A 14,147-nucleotide genomic window follows, 5' to 3' on the forward strand; every position below is an offset into this window, starting at 1 on the left:
GGGCCTGAACGTCCTCGCTGGCACGCCACCCGGTGTCTGGCTCTGATACCATTTGTAACGGCCCAAGCCCAACATTTGTACATATTGTCCTTTTCAAATTTTCCTTTTTCGACTTCCTCTCAAGATTTTTAAAGCTAAAGAAAAGTTTCCACCGATGAAGAATCAAATCATATGGTTACCTAAAACTTACTTTAATTAAACCCATTCGAATTTTATTTAATTAAAATATATTTTTGGTTCGATACAATACTTAAATTTATTATTTTTATTTTTATTTATTTTGTTCTTCGACCATTCTTAATAAGGCCGAAAACAAAAGATTCTTTAGAGCCCACAGTCCCTCAAGCCCCATCTTGGAAAGGCCTATCAGAACAAAAGATTATTTACAGCTTAAAAGGGCCTGAAGCCCAATCTTCAGAAGGCCCATCAAAAACAAAAGATTCTTTACAGCTTAGAGAACCTGAGGCCGAATCTTGAAAATGCCCATCTGAAACAAAAGATTCTATATAGCTTAGAGCCCCTTAGGCCCAATCGTGAAAGGCCCATCTGAAACAAAAGATTCTATATAGCTTAGAGCCCCTTAGGCCCAATCTTGAAAGGCCCATCTGAAACAAAAGATTCTATACGGCTTACAGCCCGTGAGGCCCAATCTTGAAAGGCCCATTTGAGAGAAAAGATTCTATATAGCTTAAAGCCCGAGGCTCAACTTGTAAAGGCCCATCCGAAACAACAGCGTAAGAGCCCCTGAGGCCCAATTTCGAAAAGGCCTTATCTGAAACAAATTTCTTTACAGCTTAGAGCCCCTGAGGCCCAATCTTGAAAAGGCCCATCAGAAATGAAAGATTCTTTACAGCTTAAAGCGCCTGAGGCCCAATCTTGAAAAGGCCCATAAAAACAAAAGATTCTTTCCAGCTTAGACTTAGAGAGCCTGAGGCCCAATCTTTAAAAGGCCCGTCTGAACAAAAAAAAAATAGTCTTAACAGCTAAGAGCCCCCGAGTCCCCATCTTGAAAAAGCCCATCAGAAAAAAATATTCTTCACAGATAGGCCCTTGAGGCCCAATCTTGAAACGGCCCATAAAAAAAAGATTCTTCACAGCGTAGAGCCCATGAGGCCCAATATTGAGAAGGCCCATCGATATAGCTTAGGGCCATGAGGCCCAATCTTGAAAAATAACACAAATTTAAAAGTAATTGAAGGTGAATTAAACTACGAAATTAAGATTTGAGAGTGACATAAATATAAATTAAAAGGAAAATGAAAATGAAAGTGGTGGTAAGAGAAGTTACGACGTCGTATCATTGGTCTTCCATCGGTCTCTTCACCGGCTTGAACCCTAAACCCTGTGGAGTGAAGAAGAGAGGTGAGGAAAAAGCAGCCGAACAAATGCTGATTGCTCGAAAGCTTTCTGCTTTGAAGCTCAAACCCATTCTTTCCCTGCGTTTCGTTTCCCCTTTGCAGCGCTCGCAGTTATTTTCTTCGCCTTTCTGCTCAAACGCACGAATCCTTTGCCCACTTCCTTCCGCTATTCCACTTCCTCTTTCGCCTTCTTCCTCCTCCCACCCTTTCTCTTCGAAACCCACACCTCCAGAATCTCCGCTTCTCACCCGTGATGGGAACTACTCCGAAGCCACTTCCCGATTCTCCCTCGTCTGCCCTGGCTGTGGAGTTCACATGCAAGAGACCAATCCCAAGCATCCAGGCTTCTTCGTCAAACCCTCAAGGAAAGATTCCAATTATCGCCTGCTTACGCATCTTGTGCCCGTCGACGATGAATCTGAATGCTCCGATCTCCTCAAAAGAGGCCTCGTAATGGAGCCTGAACATCAGAAAAGTGAAGAGAATGTGAACGAGAAAGCCCAGAAGCCGACTGTGTGTTCGCGGTGTCACTCATTGAGGCATTATGGGAAGGTAAAGGATCCTGCACTGGAGAATTTGCTGCCGGATTTTGATTTCGATCATACTATCGGTAGGAGACTGGTGTCAACGACGGGAACCCGGTCTGTTGTGCTGTTGGTCGTTGATGCTGCAGATTTTGATGGGTCATTCCCAAAGAAGGTCGCGAACTTGGTCTCGGCGACTATTGCGGACAATTCAACTGCCTGGAAACAGGGGAAATCGGGTAATGTGCCTAGAGTGGTGCTGGTGGTGACAAAAATAGATCTGCTGCCTAGCTCTGTATCACCAACGAGGTTTGAGCATTGGGTGAGGCAGAGAGCGAGGGAGGGTGGTATCAACAAGATAACAAGTCTGCACATGGTGAGCGCGGTTAGAGATTGGGGGCTGAAAAGTTTGGTGGAGGATGTAATTGACTTGGTTGGGCCGAGGGGAAATGTGTGGGCAGTTGGAGCACAAAATGCTGGGAAAAGCACGCTGATTAATTCAATAGGAAAGCACGTTGGTGGGAAGATCACGCAGTTGACTGAAGCACCTGTTCCTGGTACAACTTTGGGGATAATCAGAGTGGAGGGTATGTTTCCGGGTCAAGCCAAATTGTTCGATACTCCTGGCCTTCTCAATCCCCATCAAATTACTACGAGATTGACGAGGGAAGAGCAGAAACTTGTTCACATCAGCAAGGAATTGAAGCCGAGGACTTACAGGATAAAGGTAAGGAAATTGAATTTTTATTAAGAGACATGAAATTTCGAAATTAACGCTGCCCATAAATAGCAGGGATTTCAAAGAATAATTCAAAATAGAGAATCCCCTCAATCCCTGGGAAAGAATATCAAGAATGTTGCTCATATGATTCCTTTTTGACGGGCACTAGAGTGACATAATAATCTGAAAAAATAGTTTTTCATGCCTGAAACTTAAGTGCTGCTCCATTTCCATTGAATCCTCGTTTTTTGAGTTTTAGTTTTCAGAGATGATTAGGTTTTGGGACAAGTAGTCGATGTTATTGACTAAGAGGATACATGATATAACTAACATGAAATACTTGTACCAAAAATTACATGGTCATTAAACTGATTGGCCAAACTTTATACTCTGTGTAATAACGTTGAAATTTGAGGACCATGTTTCTACTTTCAATCTGATCTTCTGTACAACTATTTTCAACAAGAAAATGTGGTAGAGATTTCATAGTCCTAGTATCGCTTTTACATAGGCTGGTCATACAATTCATGTTGCGGGGCTCATGAGGCTAGATGTGGAAGAAACATCTGTGGATACAATTTATGTTACAGTGTGGGCATCTCCTTATCTTCCATTACACATGGGGAAAACAGAAAATGCAAGCAAAATACTGGAGGACCATTTTGGCAATCAGTTGCAGGTATTATTTGCAATAGGTAGTTTGATAACCATTTGTGCAGTATGTTGTTGAAATTTAAGTGCTATTCCAGGACCAGTTTATATATATATATGTGCATCATTTGACTTCTGAATTTGATTGTCGTAGTCTTCCTAACTTGCATTATTTTTGGAATGTGCGTACTGCGTATGGCTTTTATAATTTATTTCGTCTGGATATTGGTCACTACTTATGATCCTTTAGGATAATCAATTGATGATTCAACTGGCCTTCTATGCGTTTTTTTCTTTTGTAATTTTGTTACATTTAGGGTGTCATTGTGTTTGCATAATATTTATTGGAAAGTCTTGATCTTTTATATTTATGAAAAGTTGCGTTTTGAATTTATTTTTTCTGTTGGATAATATAATCTGATAGATTCTCTTACATTTAGTAGCATCCTCATTGTTTCTTGCTTTGCTCAGCCACCTATAGGCAAAGATCGAGTTGCAGAACTTGGAAAATGGGTGAGAAGGGAATTTCATGTTTGTGGGAGTAGTTGGGATTCAAGTTGTGTGGATGCTGCTGCTGCTGGACTGGGTTGGTTCGCCATTGGTCTTAAAGGAGAGGCAGTCTTAAGCATATGGACTTATGAGGGCATCGAGGTTGTTCTAAGAAGTTCTGTCATTCCTGACAGATCAAACTTCTTTGAAGATGCTGGATTTACAGTCTCAAAAATTGTCTCCAAGGCTGATCAGGCTGCAAACAAATCACTTGATCAAAGTGAAAGGAAGAAGAAAAAGGGTGATCCCAAAGTTCATGTGCTGGCTGAAACGTCAGCATTGAAAGCTCGCTCAGAATGTGATTCTGCTTAGAGTTTGTAGCGTTGTACAGAAAGTGGTCCACATCAGTGTACAAGCATGGTGTTTGATGGAATTTACACTAAAGAATTGCAACGCATGCATCGTCAAGACTTCTGCCTGGAGACGAGGATTTTGAAGACTTTCAATCAGTGATTATCTTCTGGGATCTGTGTGACTTTCTCTTCCCGCAACACAAATCAAAGGTTGAACGAGGCTGTGATGCACTGCGTACTCAAAGTAAGTTGCTTCATCAGAGAAAGATAATTAAGTCCACTGCTTCATTTTCAAGGAAGGCTTCAGCTTCTTTACTCGTTACTCTAATTACTGCAACACCTAAACTGGACATTAATTATAACTTGAGGGATTGTTGCGGTTGATTCTTTTTGCTAGTGAGGTCGTACTTGTCTGATCAATCATCAAGATTCTTTCTTTTCTTTCTTTTTTTTTTTTTTTTTTTTTTTTTTTTTTTTTTTTNATAAGAGTTGGATTTGGTTGCGCTTATGTACTCTACAATTGAATCGGTTGGACTATGCTTTGTGGTGTGGTTAGAACAGAGCGATTTTGGTGTACGTAACAATATGCATTTGACGATTACACTGTCAATCTAACTTCGCAGTATGTTCTTCCACTCATTGAACTCTGTCATGAAGCGACACTGTCAATCTAAAACACTAACATATTTGTAAATTTCTATCCATTCTTTTTACACAAAGTTTGATCTACGATAAAATCTTCTGCTGGAGGAATGTTGACAAACTCGAATTCTATAGAATACAAACATAAAGTGCCTTGTCTTAGTGTTTGGTCGCATTTTGTGTTCTATAATGTATTGTCTATGACCACATGTACGTTCCACCCATTTTCGAACTATTTTACTTGTATTTCATGTATAGTTAGCAACATCTCTGCTAGATCTTTATTTACTAGCTTTCATTATATTTATGGATGAAAATATGACTAGGAGTCAATCCTGTCTTAAATATGAGTGAGGATATGAGTAATCATCAATTCTTTCTACCCGATTTTCTACCCAAATTATAGTATCAAAGTTGTTGCTTATTTAATTTTAATCTATTAACATTGCTTTGTTAAAAATTGTTTTAACTTAACATATTTCTTCGCATTCACATTTTTAAGCGTAACTAATGACCAATTATACACAAGTGTTCCACAATTAGTTACCTAAAATAAAATTCAGAAATTTCAATAATTAAAGATTATATTTATTCATGGACATGGACGTGTGCCTCTTTTTATATATTTTGATTGAACGTCGGAGAGAAGTTGTTAATTTAGGACTAAATTGAAATGTGAAACCGAGAAAGAAAAGCCATTTATACAGCTCTGACGGAACCAATTTAATATACAAACACGGCCATGTACTCTCCCAATCTAAAATTACAGCAATGTAACAACTATCTATTATGGGCACCAAACAACAAAATCTGCTGCCTTTCTTTCCGAATTCCTTGGGGATAATAAAATATGGTTTAAGCTACAGTTCTTCCATAACACAGGCAAGCAAGATACAGATTCTTCGCCCACTTTTCCTGCTCCAAAGAAAACACATTCAAAATCCACAATTTGCAATATCAATGGTTGTTATTCACCCACAATTTGCATGTTAAAATCAGCGTACCTTTACATGGGTGCTTGGAAACTGAGATGTCCGTAGTGTTTCTTGAGTCTCGTCCCCGGGTTTGCGCCTAGGAACACTCAAGATAAGAGCTGCTTGATCCCAAGTTGCAGCTGTGGATGTTATTCGATACCCATTATCCCATCGTCTGTGGATGCCTTCACTTGGATAGAGGAAATCAAGCTCCACAACCTGTTCAATGACTAATAAATTAATAGTGGAGAGAGTTAACATAATTCCCACACCAAGTTTAAAGTTATACACTAAATAGAGGTAGAGCCATATGACAACATAATTAACCCAAACTGGTCAATAAAACCATAAACAAAACTCAACCTGGTCGCTAAAACCAGCATTGCGTGACATGACAACACCCCATCGGCTTCCTGCAGTTGCCATTGACGTCACATGAAATCCTTCTCTCCATTTCTTGTTTATCCACTTGAAGGGGAAAGAATCACTCACTTTGTACGACTGTTGGGTATATTGGGTCCCTGCAGAAGCAGAATAAAAGGAAAGTTAAAATAGTGGTAGGTACACATACATTGATAGCAAGAACTTGCAGAACTGATATCAGAACGATATTCTCTTATATTGACTATAGTTTTTTGTTGTGCCCTTACAATAGAGATATAGACATGAAATACTAAAGAATAAAACTAACTCTTAATTGTGCAAGAAAAACCTAGATAACAAGGTCTTTATGATTGATAAGGAGCCCAGGAGACAGAAAACAACAATTATCCATCTATAAAGCAACAACCAATGTCACATTAAACATAATTGATGCAGACAAACCTTTTGACATCACCACGAGGGAGCTTCCATTATTAGCACCAGCAATAGAACTAATGTAATAGTTCTTTTCCCATTGTTCCATTATCCATTCCTGCTTATTTTATATTAAATTTAATAACCATTTCATGGAATACAACAGGAAATTTAAAACTTCAGTAATGAAAAATTGACTTCAAATTGAAAGAAAGAAAATGACCTTGTGCAGGAAAAAGGGAGAGAGCTCGTAGACTTGGTTCGTAAAACCAGTTCCAGCATCCATGATTAATGCCCAAAGATTTGAACAAGATGCCACAGAGCTAATAAGTAACCCGTCTGCAATTCCTCTCTCTACATGCTGTGACAACCTTGCATCAGCCACATTATAATGATACCTATCACCATGGAAAGCAAGCTAATTGAGAGCATGCCATTGGAAATTTCCCATGGAATGAATGCCACCTCAGCTCAATACCCCCCCTTTCTGCCGATCATTCTAAATACTTTTATTAATTGATCAGAAACTCCAAGGAAAAAGTAATGACATGCTTCACAGTTCATAGCATATGACCTAAAATCAAATAAATGTTCTTAGGTGTGAAGAAAGTGCCAGCAATCTCCCTATCATTTTGGGTCAATGCAAAATGTAATTCTTCTGGTTGCATGTAAAATGAGAGGGGGAAGTGAAAGCTGCACAATCTAACTTCACCTTTGCTTCATTGGCAGCCGAGCATTGTAAACTGAAATCCACTGTGTCGCAGGAACACCTAAACGAACTTTCTTTCTTGGCTGCCCATCGTCTTCTTCTGGAATATTCAGCCTGCCACGCTTTTGTCCAACTTGACTGATAATCTAGCAATGATTATAAATAAATGATTTATTCAATAGAACATTTGATGAACAATATCATCCAAAAACTTGGGGCAATTTGATTACCTTCTGGGCACCATCAGTTTTTATGGGTCTTACTGCTGGATTTGGTCCAATAAAACCCTCAAATAGAGATATTAGCTTAGAATAATTGGGCTCTTCATCAAATTTCATGTTCACCACAATTTCAAGGAATTCTCTAATAGGTGGGGGGCAGAAGCAACACAACATTTCAGGAGACGTTGCCATCTTTTTTTTGCAAACAAGAAAGGATTTGTTGTCACCCTAACAGAAAGCGGCAGGTTAGAAGTTAGTTTGACAAGGAAACTAAAAACTTCAGCACAGTGCTAGATACACTCAAAATTTATAATACCTGATAGCCTTGCCATGGTAGCCTTCCTCGATGGAGAAAGATAAGAGTGTATGCAAGAGATTCAAGATCATCTCTTCTACTAGCAGTTCGGCCCAAATGTGCATGAACACTAGCATACCGTACAGTTCCTCTGGGGTGGTAGGCAAGAAAAGGTATCAAGAACATTGAACCAATATCAACATAATATGCCATAATAGCCACGTTATAAGAAAACGAATGCTAGTGTTAAGTCTAAGTATCAAATGGACACATGCCAACAACTATTATGGATTCTACAACATCCATAAGGATCAGAATAGCATTAAGATTTGATGACAGCACACATCACTCACCTAAACATATCAGGACGTTGATCATATTCAACATGCTGTCCAGTAGAACTGTCTTTCCATTTAGTTGCTGCAGAAAAATTGTAAGATATAGATGACATAAGAAACAAAATACAATAATAACAAATTGAGGAAAAAAAAAGTACAGTTACTATATCGGGTATAGAACTTTACTCACCTAATCCAAGATCAACAAGAAACAATTTTTTCTCTTGTGCGGTAGAAGGTTGACCGAGTAAAAAGTTCTCTGGTTTCACATCTCCATGCACATAACTATTGATCATTTGGGGGGGGNGGTGGTCAAGATACAATATATTGCACTAGAAAACTTGTAAATCATTTTTAAAAAGAAACCATAATTGCATACCCTTTTGCATGCATCTTATCCAAGATTGATAACGATTCCACTGCTATGCAAGAGACCATTTCTGCAGACATACTGCTATAAATCCAACCACAATAAGACACATACAAATAAATGTCCAAAATTACATATTCCACGATCCATAGACCAATGGTTATTTTCTTACAGACTAAAGACTAGAGATGCCCAATTCTGAATCATATTGACTTAGTAATAACATCATTAAGAATGGGGTTGAGTAAAATCTCTAAAGACTAATGATAAGACACTGTCAATCAGGTCTCAAGATATCATCAAATCTCATTCAAGTTTTTATTTAATAAAAATCCCTGGACCAGAGTTGAAAACCATATGCAAAGCTAATTCCTTCAGCCGAAAATTGCATTAATCCAAATCACCATTTCACTTCTAGTATCAAAGATAAGTAATGCAACACACATGCAAGAACATATGTGACCAGTAAAGCAACATAGAGATACAAGTTCAAGAAACTCACGCCTGCCCTGAAGAATTCCATACATCCCACAAGCTCGGCCCTAACATGTCCATGACCTAAACAAGAAAGCTTAAAATTCAAACTTGAAGGAAATAAATTAGAAAAATGAAAACCATATACCACAAAAAGATGAAGTTGTTGACACACCATGACGTAATAGTCTCCTTGTCGACCCTTATAGTGTACTTTTGGCACTCCATGACTGCCACCAAGTGCGCTACTCAACAAAGTATCAGAGGTAAGTAAAAACAAATACAATTTTTATCAATAAAAATAACATCCACATAACCCAGAAAGTTACTCACTTGTAAACTTGCCATTCATATGGAGGACCATAATTACAACCTTTGCTATTTCTGTGTTCAAATTTAAGAGCAACCTGAAAATAAAATAAATCAATATAAGGTAAGAATACGATGATACATGGATACTGACAAATTAGAATTTATTTCATTTGCATATATTAATAAAAACTACTGCCAAGATGTTTTACCTCGGTAGCTGCAGCCCCTGTTGCACGATCATTTCCACCTGTAAGCCGACGACCAACAAATACTTGCCCAAATCCACCTTTGCCCAGTTTTCTCTCTATTTTATACACTGGCGACCCTCCTACTTGGACCTTGAATCAGGCCACAAAACATAAATAAACTTGCAATGAAACAGCAATTCTGAAGACGGTAATTCACTTAAATTACTTCCCAGACATGCCAAGCCCAATAACACAAGATTTTAGAAGTTCAGAAAAGTAGATAAGCCGAAAATAGGCATCTTTCTTATTTTAATTCTATACAAGAAAAAATTCAGTAAACGTTTACGAGTAAGCTCAATAGACATTATGCAACTATTCAACTAGAGATCAATAAGAGCTTAAAATTACTGTGGAAAGATCCTTCTAGAGTAAACCATGATATGTTAGCTCAGAGAGTGAAGAAGCGAATGCAGATGACTCGGAAGTTAAACTTTGACATTCAACTGAACTGTTAAATTTGAACATTCGATATTAAATGTTGTTCGGCAAATGATTGTCCCATAATAACACAAGTGAGCTGGCTACACTGCTGCGATCGCTGAAAGAAAACTTACAAAAAACACCGTCGCCCGAAATTAAATGCAAGTTAGACGCTCATTTCTTGCAATTATAAGGTTACACAACCTAATCAACCTAAAAGCCGTTAGCCCAAACCAAAAAATCGCAGATTAAAAACAGGAAACAATGAGAACAAACAAACTAATGTAGAGCGTATTTCAAAATGAAATGTACCTTTTCCGGAAAAGGCGCTGAGCTACCCTCTTCCTCTATGCCAGCAGCCTTATTAGCACTCAAGCCGCCACTTTCATCACCCATAGCGCCCTTGTCTTCTTCTACCTCGAGCCCTTGCACTTTTTTGTCCTCCAAATCAGTATCCCTCTGAGATATAACAATCACCTCTTCCTCCTGATTCTTATTTAATTCTTTGATTGCCAACCTCGTTCTTGGCCTCGGTCTCGCCTCCGCAGCTTCTCTGGCGACCGCAGCTCGAGTTTTTACGTAAGCTCCAGCCGGCGGAGGCTCTTCGAAGTGCTTCTGAACGATCCTACCGCGGCCTCTGCGCACACCTCTGCGAAGCACCGGCATTGTTCAAACCCATAAAAAAGTAGGTGCGAAACAACGCCAAAAATATGATCATTATCTTCGATTCAACTAAACTCCGGTAGCGTAGACATGGCCGAATTTTGCGGGGGAGGAGAAACAGAGAAAAATCGCAGGAAACTAAACAGGGATTCCAATCGACAATCGGAACAACGATGAGTGAGTGCGTGAGACTGATTTCTGATAAGAAAAATGGATCTTGAGGTTGAGGGGGCTTGGAATTGGGGTTAGGGTTTGACAGAAATGCAAGGAAAAAGAACGACTCTTCGTCGTCTCAACTGTAAGATGACGTGGAAACAAAATAGCGAATGCGAGTGCGAACGCGATCGACTCATCAAATCATGTGTTTATATGTGTGTATAACGCGTAACCGTGATCTTCCGGATATACTTTTTCATTTCTCATTTATTTTTTAATATCTTATATTTTCACGAACCATTTTTTACGTTTTTATCCAAAACTAATATATTTAGTTACTATATTTACTTTTACTCGTTTTCACACGTAAATTGGCCCTCAGCCATTAGATATCTATATTTTTTATATAGTCCTTTAAATTGTATTCGAATTAAATAGATATTTACCATATTTATATTTTTAGATAATTAAGATTTCAAATGACATATTAATTTGAGTCCTAATTTAAGTAGGTAAAGTTGGAATTGGGCTTGTTCAATGCATCAATTATACCATTGGGTAGACCCTGAACCGGTCCACCAAACCTCTAGATTCGATTTGGGCCTGTCTTGCGCTAGATGACACTCAAAAATATAATATTATAATTAATTCGACTTAAAAACGAATAATACATCACTTTTATTTTCGATTTCTCTTTCAACTTCAACCACACATTACTACATAATTGAATCTCTCTATCTTTTGTTCAAACAAATGAAAAGATCCATACTTCTTTTAACCTTATAAATCTTACTTTTAATCCCATAACTAATTTATTTAGAATCAATCCAATTACTACATGCAGTTGCAAGAGTTTGGTTGTTTAAATAAATAAAGCTTGTTTACGGCACATACTAGCATCAATGACCAACAAGAACGTCACGATATTGAAGTCTCAAACATGATACATGACAAACAAGTTTAGAATGAACACATGGCATAGACCGCACATTCAGGACAATATGACTGATACGTTCAATATGTGAGAGATTCAATATGTAGTCACAGACAATATTATTGCCTTGGATAAGTAAGACTAAACTAAACTGATTGTCTTGGATAAGTAAGACTAAACTAAACTGGTACCGATAGACCAAAACAGTATGATACCAAACAAAACAGTATGATCAAATATTCCAAGGGGAAACGAATATGGATACTTTTTGTAGATTAAAAATTGGGATTCTTTTTCTTAAATTTTGTTTGCTTCTGCGAGCACAAAATGCCCGGGAACAAAGAATCCATACACCTTTCACTCAGCTAAAGAATGGAACCTTCAAAAGTGGATGGAGGCCTTCAAACATAATAACTCTAATAACATAAACGATACATATAGCAAAAGATCAGCGGAAGAAAATGAAATACAAAATATGGTTATGGGTACATGATGATAATAAGTAATTTTAAAGATGGATGGATGGATGGATGTTGTGGTTTTATCTATATCCGAAAGGGAACCAGCGACGGTGGTAATGGGACTGGTGAGAGATGACGTAGAGAAGGAAGACGAGGAGAATGGCGACGCCCCAGGGTGAGCCGCCGGCGCGGTGGAGGGAATTCTGCTCCGGCAAGGGGACGAGAAAAGGGAGGCCGAGGGAGAGCAGGTGGAGGAGCAGCAGCAAAATCAAGGGCACGGTGAGAAGGAAGAGCTTGAGTTGGAAGATGATGTCCTCAAGAAAGGAGTCGTAGAAAATATACCATGAGAAGGCCATCACCAGCAGCAGGATCCCACCGAACACGCACAGCTGCAGGGGAGGCAACGTCAAGTACTCCAAGTAAGGGTACCGGTGGTAGTAGTAGTATCTCGCCATATTATATGTCACTGGTGTGTCTTGTGTCCTTCATTGCCTGCTCCCATTTTTATTTATAGACAGACCAGAATATATTTGAGCATATAAATGAAAAAAAGAAGCCCAAAAAAGAAGTGTGGTCGGTCTTCATCTTTTGCTACGTAGCTTTATTCCACAACTTACTTAGACATGCAAAAAGCTTACCCCTTTCATGCCAAAGTATATCCACAACTTAGACATGACAAAGCTAGTTCAGACTTATTGACACTAGAATAAAATATTTAAATTCAAACAAATTTAATAAACATCCTTAAACGAGAATATTTGCTTCCGGAAGTATTTTAGGATAACCTATTTTAAAGTTTTTATTCAAGAAAAATAACAAATAATAAACAAGGTCGTTAGCAGGTATAACGTGTTTGAATGTTCTTGGGGTTGATATGAAAAGTAGAAGGAATTAGAATAAGCTTAGCCGACATGATGCATCAGGTAAGGACTTCAAATATTAAAGCCTCAATTAAGAAAAATAAAAACAATCATATAACGACGTTATTAAGATGGAAAAGAAAAACAAAGCAATTACATGGGAAGTTGACATATGGATCAATAATGCAAGACATAAATATTATATTCAACAATGGCATCCAATGAGGTGGCGTTGAAAAAGTGAGTTCTGGCCTCAGCATAGCCTCTGGCGAAACGGAAGCGGCCGGATCCTCCGACGACCGGCATTTCTCGTACGGTGTTGAGAATGGGATTCCGACCGAGGATAGTGATGGAGCTGCCGTTGTATTTACCGTAAGTGAAGGCGAAGTTCATGGCCATCAAAAGCCCGATTTCCTGCTGTGCAGCGGAGGCGTACAGGCCTTGTGACTTCCCCACGAGCTGGGATTTGGGGTCAGGGCCGACGGTTAACGGGTTGTCGAACATGTTGACGAGCCCGAACAACGTGCTGTTGCTTAGCCCTGGCAACACTGCGACGCTGGTGGGCTTGGTCCCGCCCACGACGTCGTGCCAGTACATATGAAAATGGGTCAGCTTCTCTTTCTTCAGCCTCAGCACTTTGGGGTCCAGGTTGCTGGCGAATGAGTACTCCTTCGCCATGGCCGAACTAATTATGGCCATGGACAACAAAAGAAAACCCAAGGAGGCGAATTTGGATGCCATGGCTGCCGGCGATACCCAGAAGATTGTTTTTTCACCTTAATGAGGAACCTAGAACTGGAAGTGTATATATATATATATTGTATATACGAATAATGGCAGGAGGTGTAAAATGGAGAATGGGCAGGACATGTTTGACTGAATATCAATGGTCAGATCTATGCCAGCGATATACGAATGCGATGAATTTGGTGATGACCAAAACGGTGTTTTGTTTATTAGCGTGTAAAATTCCAAAACGTCTGCTTTTTAAATTATAATTAGCAATTTCTGATCACCCTCATTAATGTATTCTAACCGAAAAAGAGTTCCAGTCTATGAAGCAAACGTCATGGCTGATATCATGCTTCCTATAGTGACTGCATTTATGGTTACTATTTGATTGAATAATACATGATCTTTCTGTAATTAGTTAATATAAGACTTCAATTGTACTGA

At 38.8% G+C, this 14,147-nt stretch overlaps 3 protein-coding genes across 4 annotated transcripts; 1 reads left to right on the forward strand and 2 right to left on the reverse strand.

The window, feature by feature from the left end:
* Window positions 1-1,272: 1,272 nt before the first annotated feature.
* Window positions 1,273-4,543, forward strand: LOC111777782 (GTP-binding protein BRASSINAZOLE INSENSITIVE PALE GREEN 2, chloroplastic). The gene is made up of 3 exons (XM_023657496.1): window positions 1,273-2,609; window positions 3,115-3,282; window positions 3,726-4,543. Exons 1-3 carry the CDS (start codon window positions 1,386-1,388, stop codon window positions 4,113-4,115), a joined length of 1,782 nt encoding a protein of 593 aa, XP_023513264.1. The 5' UTR covers window positions 1,273-1,385; the 3' UTR covers window positions 4,116-4,543.
* Window positions 4,544-5,406: 863 nt separating this feature from the next.
* On the reverse strand, window positions 5,407-10,914 carry LOC111777373 (casein kinase 1-like protein HD16). Of its 2 annotated transcripts, none has more exons than XM_023656932.1 (16): window positions 10,210-10,914; window positions 9,439-9,567; window positions 9,251-9,324; window positions 9,093-9,162; window positions 8,946-9,001; window positions 8,453-8,524; window positions 8,264-8,358; window positions 8,089-8,155; window positions 7,757-7,886; window positions 7,450-7,668; window positions 7,223-7,365; window positions 6,734-6,908; window positions 6,538-6,628; window positions 6,076-6,233; window positions 5,743-5,931; window positions 5,407-5,653 (listed from the first exon to the last, which is right to left on the reverse strand). In XM_023656932.1, the coding sequence occupies exons 1-16, from the start codon at window positions 10,561-10,563 to the stop codon at window positions 5,594-5,596; spliced, it is 2,082 nt and encodes a 693-aa protein (XP_023512700.1). In that variant the 5' UTR covers window positions 10,564-10,914; the 3' UTR covers window positions 5,407-5,593. The 2 variants fall into 2 exon arrangements, with proteins under 2 accessions (XP_023512700.1, XP_023512698.1); XM_023656930.1 differs by having other exon boundaries at window positions 8,453-8,527.
* A 2,116-nt stretch (window positions 10,915-13,030) lies between these two features.
* LOC111776969 (dirigent protein 22-like) lies at window positions 13,031-13,763 on the reverse strand. Its single transcript, XM_023656397.1, has one exon. It carries the CDS (start codon window positions 13,710-13,712, stop codon window positions 13,149-13,151), a length of 564 nt encoding a protein of 187 aa, XP_023512165.1. The 5' UTR covers window positions 13,713-13,763; the 3' UTR covers window positions 13,031-13,148.
* Between the last annotated feature and the right edge of the window lie 384 nt (window positions 13,764-14,147).

Source organism: Cucurbita pepo, chromosome LG16 (assembly GCF_002806865.2).
Source record: "Cucurbita pepo subsp. pepo cultivar mu-cu-16 chromosome LG16, ASM280686v2, whole genome shotgun sequence".
NCBI lineage: Eukaryota > Viridiplantae > Streptophyta > Magnoliopsida > Cucurbitales > Cucurbitaceae > Cucurbita > Cucurbita pepo.

Excerpts from the sequence above, each read along its gene's own strand:
- LOC111777782 (XM_023657496.1), top strand. The coding sequence starts at position 1,386 with ATGCTGATTGCTCGAAAGCTTTCTGCTTTGAAGCTCAAACCCATTCTT. Across the intron at positions 2,610-3,114 it reads CGAGGACTTACAGGATAAAG|GCTGGTCATACAATTCATGT; the intron begins GTAAGGAAATTG and ends GCTTTTACATAG. Across the intron at positions 3,283-3,725 it reads ATTTTGGCAATCAGTTGCAG|CCACCTATAGGCAAAGATCG; the intron begins GTATTATTTGCA and ends TGCTTTGCTCAG.
- LOC111777373 (XM_023656930.1), bottom strand. The coding sequence starts at position 10,563 with ATGCCGGTGCTTCGCAGAGGTGTGCGCAGAGGCCGCGGTAGGATCGTT. Across the intron at positions 9,163-9,250 it reads TATGAATGGCAAGTTTACAA|CGCACTTGGTGGCAGTCATG; the intron begins GTGAGTAACTTT and ends TTTGTTGAGTAG. Across the intron at positions 8,156-8,263 it reads TCTTGTTGATCTTGGATTAG|CAACTAAATGGAAAGACAGT; the intron begins GTGAGTAAAGTT and ends ATTTTTCTGCAG.
- LOC111776969 (XM_023656397.1), bottom strand. The coding sequence starts at position 13,712 with ATGGCATCCAAATTCGCCTCCTTGGGTTTTCTTTTGTTGTCCATGGCC.